The sequence below is a fragment of the Tenrec ecaudatus genome, chromosome 1 (assembly GCF_050624435.1).
Source record: "Tenrec ecaudatus isolate mTenEca1 chromosome 1, mTenEca1.hap1, whole genome shotgun sequence".
NCBI lineage: Eukaryota > Metazoa > Chordata > Mammalia > Afrosoricida > Tenrecidae > Tenrec > Tenrec ecaudatus.
In genome coordinates this window covers 25,390,669-25,413,024 of record NC_134530.1, presented here as the reverse complement: position 1 = coordinate 25,413,024, position 22,356 = coordinate 25,390,669, and the positions used below count along the sequence as shown (strand labels likewise).

Below are 22,356 nucleotides of genomic sequence, written 5' to 3'. Positions count from 1 at the left end.
GCCAGGGCTCCGCTCGGTAAATATTCACCCCAATAAGCTTTCCTCCCCACCGCGTGTGTGGCCCATGTTCCCCTCACCCCATACTCCCGGATCCTGAGACCCAGTACACCACCACACAGCACTCCAAGCTCAGCCCCAACACCAGGAGCCTCTGCCCCCCCTCCAGAGGGACAGTGAGGGATGGGGCAGTCGGGGGGTCTTGGGGAGGCCTCTAGCCAGGCCAACTGGACTCCAAGGTGCCTGCCTCCTTACTGAGGGCAGAATGAGCAGGGCCACCCAGCGTGCTGCTGAAGGACAGCAGTCCCCCTCTTCTGTCCCATGTGAGTGCCCCCACCCCGTGCCTGCCTGGACCTCTTCCTGGCCTGGATGTAGTGTGGGAGGAGGCGCTGGCAAAGCCCGGCTGGGTAGGTTATGACGGCTGGCGGCAGCGGGAGGTGGGGGCGGGGGAGGAGCCCCTGGGAATACGGAAAGGAAGAGGCTGAGGAGCCTTGTCAGGACGGCCTGGGTGGCGTCGGTCGCGCAGGTGGGTAGGGACTGAAGCGCACCCGCAGGCAGGCAGGCACACACAGAGTACGTGGATCCTTTTATAAAACATGGTGGCGGAGGGGTGAGGGGGCCGGGCAAGCCGGCTCACACGAAGATCTGGATGCGGTCGCGAACGGGCTGGCGGCAGATGGGGCAGGCACTGAGCGCGGCACCGCAGGGCGCGCACGCGCCGTGGCCACACTGGAACACGAGGCGGATGTGGCTGTCTATGCAGATGGGGCAGGTGATGCGCTCCTCCATCTGCCGGTAGCGGCTCTGCAGTTCCTCCACCAGCTGCCGCGGCGGCCCAGGAGCAGGCTGGGCGCTGGCCACCTCTGTGCCATCTGCAGGGGGTGGGAGCGACGGGCTGGCGTGAGCCACCACAGGGCGGAGGGCCAGCTCCTTCCGTTGGGGGTACTAAGGGTCAGGTGATAGGGGACAGAGTGCAAGCCCCGCCCCACCCACCTGGACGCAGCTTCTTGCTGATGGCCACCTGGCACCTGATGCACTTCTTCATCCGGCGGGCACACTCTGCGGGAGCGGAGCGGGTGGCGCGTTGGGCGGAGCCTCTCTCCCCTCCCCGAGCCCCGGTGCCCCAGCCTGACGCAGGCAGGCACGTACCCTCGCACACCGTGCGGTGCTGGCACGGCGAGAAGAGCACCAACAGGGCCAGCTCCGAGCACACCAGGCACTCTGCAGCCTCAGGTCCTGCCGCCGCCGCCGCCACGTGCAGGTTGGTCACCGTATTGGGCGTGTTGAGCACATGGCGTCCCCCCACCGCGCCCCCGCCACTGCAGCCCTCTGCCACCTGCCGCTCCCTGTGTTAGGAGGGGAGAGGTTTGAACAGGTCCGGGTGGTGGTGGATCCCCGACCCTCGGGACGCAGGCTCACCGGAATCGCTGAGCACAGGCCTGCAGGGCCTTAAGCACGTGGCCCTCGGCAGCCAGGTCCAGCGGGCTCCGGCCGCGGTGGTTGGCATAGCTCACGTCGGCACCCTCCAGCGCCAGGAAGCAAGCAAGCGCCGCGCCCACCGTCAGCTCCGCACTGCCTGGGAGGCCTGAGGCCTGCAGCTGGGCAGCGAAATGGGCCTGATGAGGCTGGGTGGTAGCGTAGGATGCCAGCCTGAACCTGGTCTGCTGCAGCCTGGGCAGCCCCTTCCTGTCTGAAAGAAGCCTCAGGCAACTGACAAGAAAAGCTCGCCAGCTCTGTAGAAATGGCTGCCTTTGGAGACCACCCTCCACCCGCTGGACCCCACATCGGCCCCTCTCACAGGCTGGTCAGGAGAATGGGCCACAGCTGTAGTGGGAAGGGTCAGAGCCCACGCCTCCTGCAGACCTCATGACCCCCAGTTTGATCCCCTTCCCCCAATGGGGCTGGCTCCCTGGGCCTTCGAGGAAGGTTCGGGCAGTCACCTGGGGCCTGCCCAGTCCACTTCCTCACCCTAGACAGCAGCTGCAAGGGCCCTGGGTCACCCCCGGCCCCATCAGCTGCCAGGGGCAGCAGTTGGTGGCGCTGGAGGGCCACATGCAAGGCAGTGTCCCCATCCTCATCCTCAGCATTGACGCTACAGCCGGCATCCACCAGCAGGGGCACCAGCCCCACATGGGCCTGCTGCACAGCCAGGTGCAGCGGGGACTGGAGTTTCCGGTTGCGCAGGTTCACATCGCAGCGACCCTGGGGCAGGGCAAGGGGGACACAGTTCAGCCCCCAAGGTGGTGTTCACTTCATGGAGGGGGCTCGCCAACTCTGGGCAGGTCCAGGCCCTGTACCTCTCGAACAAGGATCTGGGCCACATCTCGGTGGTTGTTGAGGGCAGCCAGGTGCAGGGCAGTGAAGCCGTCCTCCTTCCTGGCATCCACCAGCTGCCGGGCTCGTGCCAGGATCTTCCGGACCGCTCTGAGGGGACACGGAGGTCTGGCCAGGCCCAAGGATTGTCTTGGGGGGGGGGGTCCTGACCAGCTCTCACCCACCCTTCACACTCACAGCACGTGGCCCTTGAGTGAGGCGTGGTGCAGCAGCGTGAAGCCCTGGCTATTGGTGGCGGTGACATCAATGCCTGGCACCTCAGTAAGAATCTCCACGATGCCACTGGCACCGGCGCCTGCCGAGATGGCGCAGTGTAGGGGCGTGTCGGCATGGGCATCCTGCCAGGGGGTGGGTTGAGGGTCACTGAGAGGGGAAGCCACCTAGCCGCCACCTTGACCTTCCCGCCCCAGGCAGTGGCACTCACAGGTAAGTTGACATTGCACCCTCGATCACACAGCACACGCACGACCTCCAGGAAGCCCCTCTGCACAGCCACGTGCAGGGCTGCGCTCCGAGAGACGTTGAGGGCGTCGGCATTGCAGCCCGCGCTCAGGAGGACGCAGGCTGCCTCTGGCTGGTTGCTGGGGGAAGAAGTGAGGGTGCTGGGCTGGTGGGCAGCGCCCCTCCCACATGCCCCACACTACACCCACTGCAAGCCTCACCCCAGGGCCGCATAGTGCAGCGCCGTGTTGCCCTCTTCGTCCGGCACGTCCACACCCGCCCGTGCCTGCAGCAGCAGCCGCACGAGCTCCATCTGGCCCAGGTAGGCAGCCACCTGTAGAGCGGTCCGGCCCTGGTTCTTGGTGTCCACCTGTGGAGATCCAGCAGATCAGCCGAGGAGCTCACTGTCCTGTCCCTTGGGCTAAATGGAAGAGGGGAGGAGAAGCGGGGTGGGTGGCAGGGGGAGTCTTGGGGCCTTACCAGCTCTGGGTGCCGCCGCAGCAGGTCCAGCGCCCGGGCTGCATTGTTCAGGGCCACCTCCACCACCAATCTCCCAGGGTTTTCTGGGTCACTCTTCTGTGCCCGGAGCTTGTCCAGGGCCACACTCAGAGAGCCTAGCACCAAGATCGAGGTCAGGAGGGCCCGACAGCCTCTGCCCCAGCCCCCCACCGGCCACCCGGGCTTGTCCCTACTTTTGTTCTCCCGGGCGCGCTCGGCCACATCCAGGTTGGCATTCTCCTCGGGCCGGTAGGCCACCAGGCAGGAGGGGCTGAAGGTCCACAACTGGCCGCCAACCGCCACCCGTAGATTCCCGTTCCCGAACACCTTCACCACCTTCCCGACTCGGCCCAGGGCCTAAGGGGGCAGAGTGCGGGGTCACAGGCACATCTCTGGGGCAGGTGGGTGGCCGGGCTGCATAGGCTAGGCACTCACAGGGGCCATGTCGTCCGTCCACTCGCCGTGCCCGGCCTGCAGCCGCTTCACCGCATCGAGGCCATCGATAACGCGGACCATGTCGCCCGCCCAGAAGGAGTTGTGCTGAATGACAAAGCAGCATGTGGGGGATCCCTGCCCAGGGCGGTGCCAGAGGACCACCCAGAGTCTGAGGGGGTTGGCAAGAGGGAGCAGAGAGCCAGTTTGGGGAGGTGATGGCCAAGCCCCGCCCTGGGGACCAGGAGGCCGGGAGAATGGTATCCAAAGTTGCTCTCTAGGCCCTGGGAGCACAGTGGTTTCACACTGGGCTGTGACCTGAGGAGTTGGAAACCACCAGCAGCTCCCGGGAGAGACTGGGCTTTCTACTCCCGGAAACAGTGACTGTCTCAGAAACCCACGTGGGCGGGGGCTCACTATGCAGTGACTCGATGGTCAGCAGTGACTCGATGGTCATGAGAGGGAGAGCCTGCCTCTTGCCTGCCAACACCCCTGTGTCCATGCTCAGGTCTGGGGCGGAACCCATCTGCCCTGTCCCCTTCCCCACATGCCCGACCCAGGGCCCTCTCCTCACCCTCTGCTCTGTCCCCACTCTTGGGCTCTGAAAGGCCTTTCTGTGGCCTCACGTCCATTCCTGTCTGCTGTGCGCCCTGAGGGGTCAGCTTGGACCCTAGCTGTATCACTTGCCCCTCTAAACACATGGTGGCTTGAAGCCCACCAAGACCTTGGATAAAAACACTCCTTCCTCAACCCACCTACTCATCTCCAGGACCCCGGGCTCACTCCACCTGCTGCCCCCGCTCCCAAGGTATGCTGTGGGTACCTTGACGAGCGCCCCTGGGTGGAAGGTCCAGCGGGTCTCATTGCTGAATTGTACACGCACATCCCCACGGTCTGTGATCCGGTGCACGGTGCCCGTCTGTCCGATAAACTGTGGTGCGTCATGGAGGCTGTGGCTGGGCCGAGCAGGACTCTTGGGGGAGGGGGCCCGGGGCAGGGAAGCGGGGTGCACAGACACGGCAGATGGAGTGCAGCTCACCTCAGCCATCCTCGGGTTCCACCCGCCGTGCCCTTCCTGCATCTCCCTCAGCACGTCTGTGTCCAGCAAGCACTTGACCTTGTCTCCCTGCTGGAAGGGCTGGCCGTCTGCACTCACCCTCCGCTGCAGCTCTGCAGGCTTGCCTGTGAGCATGGCAGGAAGGCCTCAGGCCGGGCCCCCTCCCTGCCAAGTATCACATACAAGTTCACGGACCCATGGAACAGAAAGGTCGCGGGACTTTCCCACAGCGCTTTGGAGCGCCTTCATCTCATCACCTGACCCAGGGGCTGAGCAGAGGGGCAGAGGGCGGCAGTATGGGGTGTATGTGGTGTTGCATGGGGTCAGCCTCGTACCGAGCCTCGGGAGATGCTCCTTGTAGTAGAAACCACCAGCCGCTTCACCCACACACTTGAGGTCCACCTTGCCTTTGTGGCCCACACGGTATACGTTGGTGGTGCCATCAGCCCACGTCACACTGGCCACGCTCCGGCCTGTTTCCACGTCCCAGCCACGGATGTCCACCACACGGCCCGACTTCCCTTCGCCTCCTAGGGAGGTGTGAGTTGTGCTCATAAGCTAAGGCTGTGCCACAAGGCTGAATCGTAGTCTGCCCCAGCCCCAACCCACCTGGCCACTCACTCACCATCTTGAGAGCCCCATTCCCAGTCGGGGCCTCGCACCACCTTTGCCCCTTGGAAGATGCCCCTCAGAGGGATCCTCGGGAGGCTCTGGCGGGGGCTCAGCATGATGCTGCGGGAAAGGCACACCAGGGCTGACATGGACCCCTGCCACATTCCTCCCTACCCAGTGCTCACCCACAGCTGAGAGAGCCAGCCCTTGCCCTGCATCAGCCTGGTAAGCCAGTGCCTTCCAGCCTCTGGAAGGCGGCTCCACAGACCTCCAGACACCCGGGACTCACGGCCCTGGAGCAAGTGTGTTTCCTAAGACCCGCCTTAATGCCAGATTAGGAGGATCCCCAGGACCAGGCTCACTGTGCAGTCTCCTGCCTCCATCTGGGCCAAGTGCATTTTGGCACGTGGCCTACCTGAAAAGGAATCAGCTTGGGGAAAAAGAAGCATCCACGGGCCTACGAGTGCTCCTTCTGAGGCGGCCCTGCCCCTCCAAACTCCTGTGGGGCCAGCGAGCCAACCTCAGCCCTGCCTTGGAGCGGGCTCTGAGCTCAAACCCTCCTCTCCAGTTTATTGTCAGCAAGCGGGGCCATGGGGAGTAGGAGGGTGGCTGCTGCCTCTGCCACTGTCCCCTTCCCACATCATCCCCTGCCAGATCCCCAGTCCCCACCATGGCACTGCCCTGGGCTAGGCTGACATTTGAAGTGGCACCAGGTTGTAGCACCCACCCCGGTGGACTTGTTTCACAGACACAGCCACCTTCCTGGGGCGGCAGCGCCAGGCCTGTGAGCTCTTGGATGCCCAGTCTCGGTGGGGTCTCAGGCCCTGGCTCCCCTGCCCCTCCCCGAAGGCCAGGTTCCACGGGGCACAGGACTCACGGTCGCGAGTGGGCAGTCTCGTAGCGCTCGAAGGCGTGGCTGAGGTCGTGCTTGTTGTGCATGTAGCACTGCGTGCACAGGTCGTAGTCAAAGCAGACGCGGCACTTCCAGCGCATGCCCCGCAGGCCGTGCTTCTTGCAGCAGTCACAGATGATGTTGGGGTGGCGCACGCCTGGGGACGGGGCGGGTCAGGTAGGACGGCCTGGCCCCCGCCCCGCCCCACCCCGCCCCACTCCCAGCCTGGGACACACCGATCTGGGCGTTGTCATAGAGCAGCAAGTCGTGGGCGCCCTGGTAGCCGGCGCGGTAGTTGGTGCGAGTGCCGTGGTCCCACTGCACGACCACCGTGCGGTCGGGGGTGGAGGGGCTGCCGTGCCGGCCGAGCTCCACCACGGTGCCCACGCCGCCCTCGCCGCTGTCCTGGTGGCCCCACTTCCAGTCCACGCCGCGCACCACGCGCATGCCCACTTGCACGCCAGCCTGGGGGTCCGGGTCCATGGTGGGCGGGGTCTTCCGGGGAGCTGCGGGCAGAGCGAAACCACCCACTCAGGCAATGCCCGGGAAGGTCCACCGGTTGCAGACCAGGTGCTGCTGCGCCCCCCAGATGAGCACTCCAGTGTGGGCACAGGCAGTGGTTGGGCAGCCTGGGGGGCCTGGCAGGCCCTCCAGCCGAGGGCTATGGGACAGAGCCAAAGCTGCACCTGGCCCGGAGGAGTTTCAGGCCGAGCACCCATGGGGCGGGGCCTGGAAGGTAGCTGAGAGCAAGTAGTGTGTGGTGCGACGGACCGGAAGTGCAGAAGTGGCATCAGACCAATGGCGGGGCTGCATCGTGACTGCTCCAAGCAGACAGAGCGGTGTCCCGCCTGGCCTGTGGCCAGGGGGCTGTCGGCGAATGCCCATGGAACGCTGCCTGTGTCAGGCACGCTGGGCCATCCGGTACCTCTTGTTTGAAGATGAACAGACTTGGGTCCCAGGTGTGGATGTACAAAGACAGACAAAAAAGCTTTCAGATGGGAGACTTGGCGCTCACGGTTGACGGCTGATATCGGGGCTGCATTTGACTGCTGCTCAAAGCCCTAAGAGGCTGCCAAGCCATGGCCATCACCGGGTGACGGGAGGCTGCTGGCAGCACCCCCTGCCCCACCCCCCACAGACCTTGCACCCACGTGTACAAAGACCATCTGCGTGTGAAAACCAGACACAGCAGGAAATGGAGCAGGCTCCAGCATCACACTCCGCTTCTCCAGCCCCCAGGGCCCTGGTGGCAGTGAGTGCCCAGCGGACAGTGCTGGCCCAGACACACCCGCCAGCGCCTTCTCCAGAGAACCGTGCCAGCAGCTCCAGGTCTGTCTGACTGGGATAGCATGTGTGCCCACAGCAGCTCTGTTCTGTGTCCTCCCAGAGAGGGGGACTCCACCACAGACTGCGACACCACCACAGCTGTCTGCAATGTCACAGCAACTCTCACCTGCGTGATGCTGATGAGAAGCTGCTAGCTACAAAAGTGCCTGTTACACATTCCCACCTCTGTACAGACCTCGGAAAGCCAGGGCACCAGGAATCAGGGGAGGCAGATGTGCTTCCGGATCTGGGTGCCAATTATACGTGTATTCCTTTGTAAATATGCATCGATGTGTGCACCTAGGATACATACCCTTTCTGTACTCTGCTATGTCTTCAGTGGTGGGGGGGGGAGAATGTTTTTTAAAGACATGAGTGGATCCAGAAGATACTTGAGACATATATCCTAAGATAACAGATTTCGAGAGGCTCAACCTGCCCATACCCTTCAGGCCAGGGCCTCAAAGGTCTAAGTTCCTCCCTGTGCTCTCAAGGCGCACCTGAATACAGGGTCCCAATGGCAGGGGTAGTGAATTATTGAATATGGCTCTTCTAGCCAAAGTCTCTTCACTCCCACCAAAGGACCTTCCCCTGCATGGGTCTGGTAAGAAGATGGAGGAAGGTCCAGATAGGATTCACCTGTGAGTAACTGTCAACAGGATTCCCTGGAATGCCATCTTGCTGTGTATAAAATTAGTCCTCTGAGAAGCAGCAGGACCCAGTGGATTGGAGCAGAGCACGACCTCTGGATCCAAGATCCCTGTGAAGTGAAGTGAACCTCCTTGGTCCAGAAGACAGCTGTGACAGAGGAGCAGCAGCGGAGCCAGAGCATGAAACAGAGTGATGGACTCCCCACCCCACAGAACAAGCAAAGCTGAGCGCTTTGGGGGCAGGAGGCTGGATTGCAGTGTAAGGTGACTCTGGGCACTGAAGTGGGCAGGCTGGGCTTGCTGGGTTACAGAAGTAGAGCTTTGTGCCTTCAAGAGGAGCTTCCTGGAGTGGGGTACCTCTGGGCACTTAATTCAGGGAGCTGGGCTTGCTGAGCCATGGCACTGGAGCAGAATGTCTCCAGGCTGAGGCTTCCAGTGGAGCGGTCTGCCCCTTTGGGCATTTACTAGCAGACCCGAAGGAACGTTGGGACATGTTCTGTGCAGCCGTTGCAATGCATCTAGAGAGGTATGCCAGCCAGCCCTAATGAAGACAACACACCTGTCTGGCCGTGCTCACAGCCTGCTTGCTCCCTGAGGCTACGGCCTCGCTCACAGGCCAGGCCAGCCGGACCTTCTGCAGATCCCACTTTCTCCCACAGCTTCCCTGTGACAGCCCCTCTTCCTCCAGGGACATCCAGGACAAACCTTCCTGACCCCTTCACCAGTGAGAAGGCTCTGACCAAATGGAGCTGCCTCCTTCCTGAAGGGGGCAGCACATTGCCTTGGTAGGACCAGCAGTGCCTCCAGGTGTGTGTCATGGCAGCCCCCCACGTGGCCCTGCCCACCCACAGCAGATGGCAGCATGGCATCAGGGAGGAGCTTCTTCTCCCTTCATGGTACACCGCCAAGCCCAGGGCTACTCCATGGGGGATGCCTGTGACACCTCCAGAGAGAAGGGTCCCAGGGGTAGATGCTGCGTGGCCAGGCTGACCAGGCCTCCCGGTAGGTGCCCAGGGCAGTGGGGCCACATGTCCTCCAGCAGTACCTCCAGCCTAGCCAAGACCAGGGCCACTCCTTGGGGACCTGCAGGGTCCAGCAGAGAGGCTGGACATGATCACCACTGAAGGTGACCACATCATATAGACTGCCTGCCTGCCCAGGGCAGTGAGCACCACATCTGGACACTGCCATAGCCCAGTGCCAAGCTGGCCCCGACATGCCTCAACACTCACCCACCACCGAGGGAAGGGATGTGCAGACGGAGAACAGAGCAGTTCCCTGCCCAAGTCTTGTGACAGTCTTAAGTTCCCTCCCAAGGAGCCAGGTTCTGCACAGACTGATTGGCCTGCCAGCCTCTGTGGCCCCTCCTTGGTAAAGGCCTCTGACTCTCTCTGGGAGAGTCCCGTGCCCCGCTGGTGGGAAGTTACTCAAGGGGCACACAGGCTACCCCTCAGGCCTCTCCAGGCCAGGACCTTCCCTGCAGACACAAAGCTTGGTGTGGGGCACAGTCTGACCTGTTGGCAAGACGACCCCCAGAGTCAGCCAGGGCTAGGCGAGACACATGAGTCTCCTCACCGCCCACTTCTCATCCAGCGCTGTTTCACTGGAGTTTGCCAGAGTGGGACAGAGACAGGCAGCTACTGACCACACAAGTAAGTCTGGGCAGACAAGACAGACTGACCATGGCCCTCGGAGGGACCCCCATCCACACCCTTGGTCCTGCTGGCTGCTTGCTGCCTTCTCCAGCCTCAGGGGAAAGAACAGGGTGGAGGGTGTGGCAGGCAGGCGACAGGCAGAGGTCACTGTGTGAACCTTTGGCCTGCACCTGTTTGCATCACACACATATATTTAGCAGTCACCCTGGAGCTCGGCCAGCCAGCCAGCCCCAGCCAGTAACCCCTCCCCCCACCCCCACCCCAGCTGCCTTCCTAGAGTTGAGGGTCAAGACACCACAGTTAACACTGAGTCGGGGGGCAGGGTGTGTGTGTGGGGGGGGGGCCTCCCACCCTCAGCACTGCATCCTGAACTAGTCATCCTGAGGCCAGGCTGTCCTGAGCAGAGCCCAGAGACACCTGGGGCCCCTGCCCTGGTTCTCCCACCAATTGTGACATGGCAGCACAGCTCAAGCAGTGGGGCACACCCAGGTTCCAGCCCCGGCAGAGCTACGCTCCAGGAAGCCTGACTGCCTCCTCCAGCCCCATGTCAGTGGAGGCAGGATCCCTGCAGGAACTCGGTTCAGTTCCAGGCCCTCAGGGAGGCTTCCCAGCCTGCTCCTCCACTTCTCCCCCTCTTGCCTCTCAAGCAACCAGAGACCAGCCTGAATTCTGTCACCAGTGTCCCTGGGGTCTGGGACCTCAGCATTAATCATCCATTCCCAACCCCAGGGCTCACAGCCTGGTTACTGTCCCAGGGCCCCACATGTCACCACTGGTCCTACCCTGAAAAGCTCCATGGTCTCAGGACTCACTCTCCAGGTGGGGAGTGGGGAGGGGCAGGGCACAACAAGAACTGGCAGAGGCAGAGGCACCAGGTACCCCACCGCCTACCACCCAGGAGGTCAAGTGTCGCAGCTTCAGGTGGCGAGGGCCTGCCCCACCCTGTAGGAGAGTCAGGTGCTGTGGGTGCCTGGACAAAGGATTCAGGTCGTGAGCTGCCCAGCCATTACCGTCCTCAGGGCATCAGAGAGGCCTTAGGACTAGGGCTGGGCAGCCCTGGGCCTGAAGACCCAGGCTGCAGGTTCCAAGGTTCCTGTACTCTGTACCCAAGCTGATCATGCCACAGACTCGGGCAGGCTCCTGCCCAGAACACCCAAAATGAAAAGCCTAGAGCAGTGGTTCTCAACCTTCCTAATGCCACGACTCTTTCATACAGTTCCTCATATAGTGATGACCCCCAACCATACAGTTATTACTTTTTTCATAAAATTATTTTCGTTGCTACTTCATCACTATCATTTTGCTACTGTGATGAATGGGGCACCCCCTGTGAAAGGGTTGTTTACCCCTCAAAGGGTTCACGACCTCCAGGTTGAGAACCGCTAGCCAGACTCTCAGTCACAGCCACACTCCCGCCATCTCCCCTTGTCCAACCTTTCCTGGCTAGCAAGCAGTTTCCGGGCTTCCTTGTCACCTTTCTGTCCTGTCCCTCAGGGCTCCAGGCACAGAGGACATCCGTTCCTCCCTTCCTGCCATGGGGACCTCTCCCAACTCCAGCTGGTTCCCTCTAGGCTAGCTGGTGGTTGTGGACAGTGCAGACACCCAAGGCTGGGCCCACATTCTGCCTACCCAGAAACACTGACGCTCAGAGCCAGAGGAGGCTGCGGGGTGCCAGCCGCCCTTGATGGCCATGCAGCCCTGCTTCCGGTTGCTAAGGATCAGGTACTGACCACTCTCATCCTCATCGCCGCACTTAAAACGTAGGGAGGTAAGCACTGCAAATCGGGCTCTGCTGGAGGGGAAACAGGCCCACCAGTGGCTGACTCTTTTCTTAATCAGAAATACTAGATTCCACCATCCTCCTCCCCAATGTGCCCAGGCTGACCCAGGCTGACCTGGGGGTGCCTCAGACAGAGACTGATGCTTCCGGTTTTTCCAATGACCTCTAAGGCTATCACTGTAGTAGGACTAAAGTGACAAAGAGGGTCCACCCTGTCAAGTTAGAACATACCTCACAGCACACAGCAGCCTCGTGTCAGCATCTCAGGTGCTTAATCTGTGACTCCCTGAGGTCCTGGTGTGGCCAGCTGCCCAGATGTCCTGTAGGAACCCAACAGCCATGTCGACACAGAGCACATCTGGGCAGGTGGGTCACCGACCAGTGAGTGGGAAGCGGGGGGTAAGGCAGGGAGATGGGTGCTTCGCTCGGTTGGCATGTGCACTGGTGGCCACACAGGAGGCTGATAGGGTGCTCTGCTGTCCCCAGATGTGCACCTCGAGAACCCACATGCTCCCCTGGGGCAGAGCGGCCTCCAATCACAATTCAGAACAGCAGTTCCGAGGGGTCTTTCCCAAGGGGGGAAAGGTTTATTCTAGGAGAAGCTTGAGCAGGCCAGAAAATGGAATCCCGTTTAGCTGGGAAGCTGGCAAACCACCTTCATTCCGAAGAAACAGTTCACGGGAACTGAACTGTCACAGCTGCCAGCGAGCTGCCGGTCCTGTCCTGGCGCCTTTGGAAATTGACACTGTGTGTGGCACAATTAACTGGCAAAAAAATGGGTGAATCCCTCAGGCTTTCGCCACGAGGCAGCTCTGGCTAAGAGGCCGGTACACTTCTCAAATGGGGGAGGGCACGGTGTGGGGAGGAGGGCTACGGTGGGTGGGATCCAGTCCCCAGGGAGTAGGGCGAAAGTCTGAGAAAGCGCTGGAACATCAACGAAGCAGCAAGAATGCTTCCAGCAGCTAGTGGAGGTGATAGCTGAGCCAGCCTCACCTCTCATCGTGGCCACCCGGGGGCAACCCTTTGGACAGGGCCAGCAGGACACACCCTACGGACGGGGTGGCACCACCTGTTGGCTATGCAGAGCTGCCTGGAGAGAAGCAGACCGCCCGCCATTACGGCACCTGTTGCATCTGCATGCGCTGGAGCAACAGGGCAGGCTGAGGGGAGAGGAGGGGCCAGGAGCAAGGGGCTCAGACACTGTGGCCATCGCAGCCTCGGGGATATCTGACTGGTTTTCCGATTGGCTCAGCTGGGAGGTAGAGAGGCAAGACCACTGATCATCCCCCACCCCCACCCCCACAAATGCACACCCCCTTCAAAACAACAAACCACACCAGAGGACTGAGACAGCCCACAGTGGGCCCTCAGCCCACTCTGCTCATCTCAGTACAAGACCAGGCAAGCTCCCCAGTGTGGGGGTCCAGCCAGCCAAGCCACCCACCTTGGGACCCTTGGGCTGCTGCTCAAACGCCTGGACACTGGGACTGGCCTCTTGCAGTTTCAGGGCACGTCCTGAGCCATCAACCCTGTAGCCACGGAAACGCCAAGAAGCGCAGTTAGCACCCGCACCTCTGCGGGGACCGTGTCGCGCCCAGGGCGGCCCCGTCAGCTCCTCGGGCTGCCACTGTCTAGATGCTAGTTCCCAGGCCCACGCCCAACACCTCGAGCTCCCCGGGGCCTGCCTCCTGTCGTCAGACCCCTGCGATCTGGCCACCCAGCGCCTGCTGCAGTCACTGTCTCCGGCGCGCAGCAGCTGAAGCGCTGGGCCGCCACCTGCCGCCCGGAGTCGCCCGGCTCTGCAGACGTCAGGCCCGCGCTGCGCCCGGGCCGGGGCTCTGGGACGCGCACCGGGCACGAGCCGCTGACCCAGCGCCGGGAAGGGGGGAAGTAGGAGTGGCTGCCCTCTGTCTCCCGCCCCGCGCCCGGCTCCCAAGAGTCCGAGGCTAGGAAGCCCAGCCCTGCCGCCGGCACCCCTAGGGGACACCCCGCCCCTTGTCATTCCAGTCCCCTTCCTTGGAGAAGTCGTCCCGCACCCGCAACCCATGCAGACCCCTGTCCGGGTCTCAGGACCCCAATGACCCCTCCACTTGCCCGGAAGTTTCGGTCCCGTTAGATCGGACCGGAGGCTGGGGGCCCTGAGAAGCGCTGTCAGCCAGTCCGTCAGTCTGTCAGTCGCGGTCTGCGCGGGCGGGTGGATGCTGGCACGCCGGCCCTCGGTGGCTCAGCGGCGGCCAGGACTGAGCGCCCTGCCGCCGCTGCCGACCCCGCTGCGTAGCGCCCGCAGCCCACCGGGCAGAGGCTGCCCCTAAGCCCCCAGCACTTCGGTTTCCTGGGGCCGCCGCCGGGCTTGCCGGGAGTTGTAGTTCTCAGACTACCCAGGCCGAGCGTGGGGGGCGGGCCCGGACCACAACTCCCAGGGGGCATCGCGGCAACACTAACTCGAACGAGCTGTAGGGGGCGCTGCTGAGGTCCCCTCCCACGCGCAGCTCTCAGGACCTTGGGCCTGGTCCCTTTCTCTGCTGTCCTCAGCACGCCTGGCCTCCCTGAGTCCGGGAAGGCAGGTTAGCCTGGAGTCTGGCCAGGGGCGGTTCTAAACCTGGCATTGACGAAAGGGCGGTGGGATGGTGGTGAGATTTCACAATGTATACGGGTTTGGGGCCTGGTTTCACAAGTGCGTGCGCGGGCGGGGGCCATGTCCAGGCCTCCTAGGTCTGGCCTTGCTTCCTAGACAAGGTCACCTCGGGACATGGACGGGACAGAGAAACCGACTCGAATTGTCTTGGCCACCTGGGAGCAACCTGTGGAGGCGTCCGCCGGGCCCCCGACGCACGGAGGCGTCACTGGCTGGGCGGGCTCAGTGCGGGCAAGAGAGAGCGCCCAATGGCCGGGCGGCCAGGGTGCGGGAGAAGGCCAGCCAGCACCTTCAGAAGAGAGGATGCGGCCGCGGCCCAGGGGACTGGGGCGGGCGCCGGAAGTGCGTCGCAGCGGGGCAGGGCGCCCGTGCGTGGAGCTCGCCTAGCCCGACGTGGCGCAGCCCGGTTCGGAGCGGCCCAGCCACTGAATGGCCAGGCGCCTGTCATAGGTAGCCCCGCCTCTCCCGTATTCTGTTGCCATGGAGACGGAGCCTGTCTGAAGTTCAAGCGTTTGTCAGCTGGCGGGTGCGAGTGACTTAAGATTCGGAGTCATAGGCTGAGTTTCCAGGGAAGCAGAGGGAAGACGTCATGGCACTACCTCATCCGACTTAATTTGATTTAAATGCAGGCAGAGATGAAAAACGACAGTCCCTTGCCCCATCCTCCCCTCCTCCAGCACCACATCCCAGAGGCCACTTTTTTCAATTTTTTTAACTGTTTCCATCGATGAACACATCCATATTTGGGGGGCTGGGGGAGATCGACTGCTAAATTGGATTAATTGGAGACATCTTTATGGGTTTCCCAATAATGTCAACAAGAGCACTCCCTCTCCACGACCCTTCTCCTGTTGAAGCGAGGCAAATTAATTCCGATCTATAGCAACCGTACAGGATGGACTAAGAACAGACTATGAAGAAGGAATGGTCTGCCTACTACTTTGGAGGAATAAACCTCTGAAAACCTCACTATAGCATTGAAACATTGTCCAATACTGAGGAGACCATGGTAGTGCCATACGATGAGCCCCTCTTGGTGACCCTCATAGGACAGGGAGGAGCTGCCTGGTGAGTTTCAGGGGAGCAGCCTGACCCGTCTTCCTCCTCAGGAGCGGCTGGTGGTTTCCAACCGCTGATTTTGTGGTTAGCAGCCCAACTTGCAAGCCCTGCACCAGTAGGACTATCCTCAGATCAGAAGGCACACAGAATAGGACGGAGGAAGACTGCCCAAGTACAGTGGACCATAGGACGTGAATAGGGTAAAGCCTGTGGGAATAAGCCTCCAGACCTTAATTTATTGAGGAAGCACGACTCAAAATAAGAAGAGAAAGCTCCTCCAAACTACTAATAATCTAAATGTAGAATGTACAAAGTATAAATCTAGGAAAATTGGAAATCATCAAACATGAAATGGAAAGCATAAATGTTGATATCTTGGGCATGAGTGAGCTGAAATGAACTGGTCTTGGCTATATTTAATCAGAAAATCATATGGTTTACTCTGCTTGGAATCACACAATCCAGAGGAATGGCCTTGCATTATAGTCAGAAGAGTTCAAGGTCTATCTTATAGTACAATGCTGTCTGAGATGGTATTGTATCTATGTGCATTCCAGGAAACCCGATCAACATAGCTGATATTCAAATATATGGACCAACTTCTAAAACTAGTGATGCAGAAATCGACTTCTATCAATGTCTTTGGTCAGAAATTGATCAAACATGCAATCAAGATGCACTGATAATTTTTGGTGATTGGAATGCACAAGTTGGAAACAGAGGAAGGAACAGTAGTTAGAAAATATGGTTTGGCTAATAGAAATGAAGCTGACGATCACAGAATTTTGCAGGGCCAACGATTTGTTCATAGCCAATACCTTTTTCAACAACGCAAATGGTGGACTTCTCCAGATGAATTGCACAGAAATCAAATGGACTACACCTGTGGAAAAGACAAGAGGCAGCTAAAACGAGGCTAGGAGCTGACTGTGGAATAGATTGTCAATTGCTCACAGGTAAGTTCAGGTTGAAGCTGAAGAAACTTAAAACAAGTCCACAAAAGCCAAATATGACGTTGATCCTATCCCACCTGAATTTTGAGACCATCTCAAGAACAGATTTGATGCATTGAACACTAATGAACCAGAAGACCTGTTGAACTGTGGGAGGACACAAGGTTCTTAAAGGGTCATAAAGGCAGGAAAGCCTGGGGTGAGGTTCAGGTACTATGGCAGGGCCAAACCCAATCCAGGGATACATATGGCAGCCAACTAAATAGGAAGAGGAAAGAAGAGAGAGAGAAGAAAAAAAAAAGACATGGGTAGAGATGGGGGAGCAGGGCACTAAACCACCCAAGGGAGGGTATTGTTTATATCTCCACAGGAGAGGGAGCGAGACCAGGCTTCAACCCGATGTGCCAAGACATGAATACAACATACTGGCTGGCATGTACCAGGAAACCAATAGGTCTGCGATGCCGGCCCCAATACCAGCTATGTGGACCCCCCCCAGAAGAATGCAATTCAGAGGACACCACTGAAGCTACAGCTTGGGGAGGGGGCACGTCTGATTAGGGCACACAGGAGAAATAAAGAGGGATGGAGAGGGAGGGGAACACATCCTAGCCCACCAAGCCCCAAGGGCGATATTCCTGCTCAGAGCAGACAATGCACAGAAAGGACCATAGGGCTGACCCCCCAGGAGACACGGTGTCCCTCACTGAACCATAGCACTACGGGGGACAACACTGGAGACACAGTGCGGGAATTGTGCCCAATCTGACCCTATCACACTGGAGTGAAAGACCAAGGGCATGCAACAGAGCAGCAAAGGGAGCAAAGTGATGAAATCCCCGGGGAATACAAAGATAGACTTTGCAGACCGAGTGTGGCACCCATTCAGACTCGACTAGAAAACACTCCTAAAGGTTTTCCCTTTTTGTCATTGGATTTCTTCTTCTTGTTGTTATTTTGTTTTTGGTTGTTGATATTGTTTTGTTGGTTTTGTCTTCTTTGTTGTTTTGTTTTACTTTGCCTGGTTTTTGCACTTATTAATGTCTCTGCATGTCTAGCTAGATAAGATAAGTGGGATAAACAATTTGGAGATGAAAACAACAGAACTAATGGTTCCAGGGGGTATATGGGAGAAGGGGGGTAGGAGAAAGGAAGGGCAGTGAACCAACCCAGGGACAAGGGAACAACAAGTGAATTAAAATCAGTAGAGAGAAGGGTGTAAGATGCCTAGTGGGGCTCAATCAAGGGCAATATAACAGTGAGGAATTACTAAACTCAAATGAAGGCCAAACATGATGGGACAAGAGGGAAGTAAAAGGAAATAGAGGAAAGAACATTTATAGAGGTCTAAATACAGCCATGTACATATGTAAATATATATATAATGAAAGGGAAATAGATCTATGTACTTATAGCTATATGTTAAGAATTAAGGTAGCAGATGGACATTGGGCCTCCTCTCAAGTACTCCCTCAACACAAGAACACTTTGTTCTAATAATCTGGCATTCTATGATACTCACCTTCCCTGACACTATCGCCGAAGACAAAATGGGTACTTAAGCAAATGAGGTGAAGAAAGTTGATGGTGCCTGGTTATCAAAAGATATAGTGTCTGGAGTCTTAAAGGTTGAAGATAAACAAGCACCCATCTATCTGAGAAGCAACAAAGCCCACATGGAAGAAGCACACCAGCCTGTGTGATCATGAGATGTTGATGGGATCAGGTATCAGGCATCTAAGACCCAGAACAAAATTATATCAATGTGAATGGCGGTGAGGAGAGATGAGGAGTGGAGATCCAAAGCCCATCTGTAGACAATTGGACATCCCTTCACAGAAGAGTCACAAGGAAGAGAAGAGCCCATCAGGGTGCAATATAGCACTGATGAAACACACAACTTTCCTCTAGTTCTTTAATGCTTCCTCCCCCACCCACATCATGACCTCTTACCATTAGATCAGACCAAAACATGCACACTGCTACAGATAAGAGCCCACAACACAGGGAATCCAGGATAGATAAGCCCCCCCAGGGCCAACAATGAAAAAAGAGATACCAGGAGGATTAGGGAAAGGTCGGGGGGGGGGGGGTGGGGGGGAGGGAGAAAAGGGGAATTGATCACAAGGATCAACACATAGCCCCCGCCCAGAAGATGAATAACAGAAAAGTGGGTGAAGGGTGACAGAGGACAATATAAGATATAAAAATAATAATCTATAACTTATCAAGGGTTCAAAGAGAGGGAGGGCAGGGGGAAATTGATGGAGCTGATACCAAGGGCTCAAGTAGAAAGAAAATGCTTTGAAAATGAGGATGACAACATGTACAAATGTGCTTAACAGAATGGAAGAATGTATGGATTGTGATAAGAGATGTAAGAACCCCCAATAAAGTATTTAATAATAATTTTTAAAAGGCAGAAAGAAAGAAAAGATCAAAGTGGATGTCAGAAGAGACGGAAACTTGCTCTTAATCATAGAGTAGCTAAGGTAAACGGAAGAAAGGATGAAGAGCTGAACAGAAAATTTCCACGGGCAGCTTTAGAAGATAAAGCAAAGTATTACAATGCCATGTGCAAAGATTTAGCCTTAGAAAACGAGAGAGGACAAACACACTCAGCACATCTTAAACAGAAAGAACTCAAGAAGTCAACCCTCAAGTTGTAATATTGAAAGACCTTATGGAAGCATCAAAGGAAAGATGGATTCTTGATACAATTGAACTATTAAATTGTACGGTAAATGGATGAAGTGCCAGTAAAACTGTTTAAAAAATAAACAAAAAGGAGGGGAATAAAAATTTAAAAGGGGTCAGGGAAGGAAGATGGAAAGAAGACACAGAATCAATGTACCAAAAAGAACCTGTCGACAGTCCACCATTTCAGGAGGGAGCTTATGAGCAAGAACCAATGGTGCTGCGGGAAGACACTGGCTCTCCACTGAAAGCATCAGCCAAAACAAGACTTCAGGAACTGACAGACTACCAATGCACTGAGGGACTACCATATTCTGAGGAAATGGAAAAGTGGCCTAACTTGTCCCTTCAAGAGGCTCAGCATCACAGCTAAATAAAGCATACCTCTTTATTTATGTATTATAATCTGAATGAAAATTTACAGAGAGAACTGGTTTCCCACTCAACCATTTTTACCCAGTTTGATGTGTGGCATTGATTACAAGGCCCCTCGATGTAACAGCACTGGCCCCACTTGCTCATTGTGTTTACTATTCCCAGTCTTCCTCTCCATTCCCTTTTTACCTTCCATTTCCCTGGACAAATACAGGCCTGTAGTGGTTACATAATCTGTTGCCAACTTGAGACTTAAGAGTGAATGGGGTGTGGTTTAGCCTGTTAATCAGGTCACAGCTTGCTAACCTCATTTGGAGGCACTACGGAGATAAACAGCACATTCACACATTCCCTTCGAGACATTCCTGTGGAGAAGACACAAGGAGCTATGCTAGAGCCCTGGAGCTGAAGGAGCCACATGGAGACCCCTGCCAGTGCTGAGATGCTTCCACTGCCACTGGATCCACAACACTTTCCACCCACTGGCCTGTGATCTTCCTGCATTTGGCGTCATTGCATGTGTTGCATGAGTCTGAAGAGGAATTTATAGATTGCTATCGGACTTATGGGCTAATATTGGATTTATGGACTTGATCTGAACTGGGCTGGGGTAGTTTCTCAATATAAAATTATTTTCTGCTAGAAAGTTCTCTATTACACATATATGAGTGTCCATGAATTTGTTCCTCTAGCCTACCTGGACTAACACAAGTCCTTTTGATCTCTGATGGTTGGTTGTGCTCAGGAGTGCATGCTTCCCTGATATTTTTCACCTTATAACTGTGCCTATCATTTACTGAATGTGGAGCCACGGCAGTCTTGAAGCTTGTCTGAGGGCCATGTTCGTGGGAGCTTCACCAGCCTCTTTCAGACCACTGCCTGTTTTTTTTTAATGTGTTCCACGTTGTCCTCCCACTACTATTGTGATCCCCTCACAGCAGCCAGCTTCAGTGGCTGGGACCTTCTTGTTCTGGTCTCAGGGCTGTGGAGCTTGGGGCTGACGGGGTCCATTTCTTCTTTGGATTCACTGTTCCCTTGTGTCTTAGATTTTCTTCATTCTTCTTTGTTCCAAACAGACAGGGACCAACATTTGCACCTTTGATGGTCACGCACAACCAGATCTCTTTAAACAGTGTTCTCTACCAGATAAGAACGACCTTTGTATAGCTGTAACCCAGTTGGGGACGGAGCATGGTAGTAGGGCAGGAGGAAAGTCAAGGGAGATGGAGGAAAGAGCTAGGAGTCGAAGGGCATTTATAGAGGTCTAGACAAAGACATGTACATGCGAATATATATATGAGGATGGGGAAATAGATCTATGTGTCTATATTTATAGGTTTAGTATTAAGGTGGCGGAAGGACCTTGGGCCTCTACTCAAGCACTCCCTCAATGAATGAATACTTTCTTTTATTAAATTGGCACTCTACGATGCTCACCCTCCTGACACAACTGCTGAAGCCAAAGCGGGTGAACAAGTAAATGTGGTGAATAAAGCTGATGGTGCCCGGTTATCAAAAGAGATAGTGTCTGGGATCTTAAAGGCTTGAAGGTGAACAAGCGGCCATCTAGCTCAGAAGCAACAAAGCCCACATGGAAGAACACACCAGTCTGTGTGATCACGTGGTCCCAAAGGGATCAGTTACCAGGCATCAAAGAACAAAAAATCATATCATTGGCTGCACACCTCCATGATACGATCGCCGAAGACAAACGGGTGCATAAGCAAATGTGGCAAAGAAAGCTGATGGTGCCCGGCTATCAAAAGAGATAGTGTTCTGGGTCTTAAAGGCTTGAAGGTGAACAAGCAGCCATCTAGCTCAGAAGCAACAAAGCCCACATGGAAGAAGCACACCAGCCTGTGTGATCACAAGGTGCCAAAGGGACCAGGTATAAGGCATCATGCAAATATATATATATATATATATATATATATATATATATACACCATAGTGAATGAAGGGGGAAGTGCAGAGTGGAGACCCAAAGCCCATTTGTCGGCCACTGGAGATCCCCTCACAGAGAGGTTTAGGAGAGGAGATGGGTCAGTCAGGGTGCAATGTAGCACCGATGAAGAACACAGCTTTCCCCCAGATCCTGGATGCTTCCTCCTCCAACTACCATGATCCGAATTCTACCTTACAGGACTGGATAGGGCAGAGGTTGTACACTGGTGCATATGGGAGCTGGAGGCACAGGGAATCCAGGGTCGATGATACCTTCAGGACCAGGGGTGTGAGGAGCGATACTGGGAGAGTAGAGGGTGAGTGGGTTGGAAAGGGGGAACCGATTACAAGGATCCACATGTGACCTCCTCCCTGGGAGACGGACAGCAGAGAAGGGGGGAAGAGAGAGTCCAGATAGGGCAAGATATGACCAAATAACAATCTGTAAATTATCAAGGACTCATGAGGGAGTGAGGAGCGGGGAGGAAGGGGGAAAAAAAAGAGGACCTGATGCAAAGGGCTTAAGTGGAGAGCAAATGCTTTGAAAATGATTAGGGCCAAGAATGTATGGATGTGCTTTATACAATTGATGTATGTATATGTATGGATTGTGATAAGAGTTGTATGAGCCCCTAATAAAATGTAAACAAACAACAAAAAAAGAACGACCTTTAACCGGTTTCTGTTTTCTCTGATAAGAAGCGGGGGAGGAGCAGGGGGGGGAAGGGAAAATTTAAAAAAGAGGACCTGATGCAAGGACTTAAGAGGAGAGCAAATGCTTTGAAAATGATGAGGGCAAAGAATGTACAGATGTGCTTTATACAATTGATGTATGTATGGATTGTGATAAGAGTTGTAGTAGACCCTAATAAAACGTTTTTTAAAAAGAAATAAAACCAGAATGCTTAAAAAAAAAAAAAAAAAAGATGAAGAAGCAGAATCTGCTGAAATCACATTTGTGCTATCTGCCAAACAAACACGTAGGGAGATGAGTGATAGCTAGTCTGTACTTGGGCAAA

General features: G+C 56.3%; 1 protein-coding gene across 9 annotated transcripts; it reads right to left on the bottom strand.

The window, feature by feature from the left end:
• Positions 1-571: 571 nt before the first annotated feature.
• On the bottom strand, positions 572-14,018 carry MIB2 (MIB E3 ubiquitin protein ligase 2). 9 transcript variants are annotated; one of them, XM_075549996.1, is made up of 21 exons: positions 13,769-14,018; positions 13,119-13,203; positions 11,906-11,994; positions 6,500-6,769; positions 6,249-6,420; positions 5,385-5,491; positions 5,095-5,289; positions 4,742-4,884; positions 4,526-4,633; positions 3,706-3,810; positions 3,465-3,627; positions 3,253-3,386; positions 2,994-3,142; positions 2,756-2,912; positions 2,509-2,669; positions 2,295-2,421; positions 1,966-2,199; positions 1,417-1,595; positions 1,147-1,343; positions 991-1,056; positions 572-869 (listed from the first exon to the last, which is right to left on the bottom strand). In XM_075549996.1, the coding sequence occupies exons 4-21, from the start codon at positions 6,744-6,746 to the stop codon at positions 631-633; spliced, it is 2,883 nt and encodes a 960-aa protein (XP_075406111.1). In that variant the 5' UTR covers positions 6,747-6,769; positions 11,906-11,994; positions 13,119-13,203; positions 13,769-14,018; the 3' UTR covers positions 572-630. The 9 variants fall into 9 exon arrangements, with proteins under 9 accessions (XP_075406111.1, XP_075406120.1, XP_075406083.1 ...); XM_075550005.1 differs by having other exon boundaries at positions 4,526-4,621; XM_075549968.1 differs by having other exon boundaries at positions 4,526-4,884.
• Positions 14,019-22,356: the final 8,338 nt, after the last annotated feature.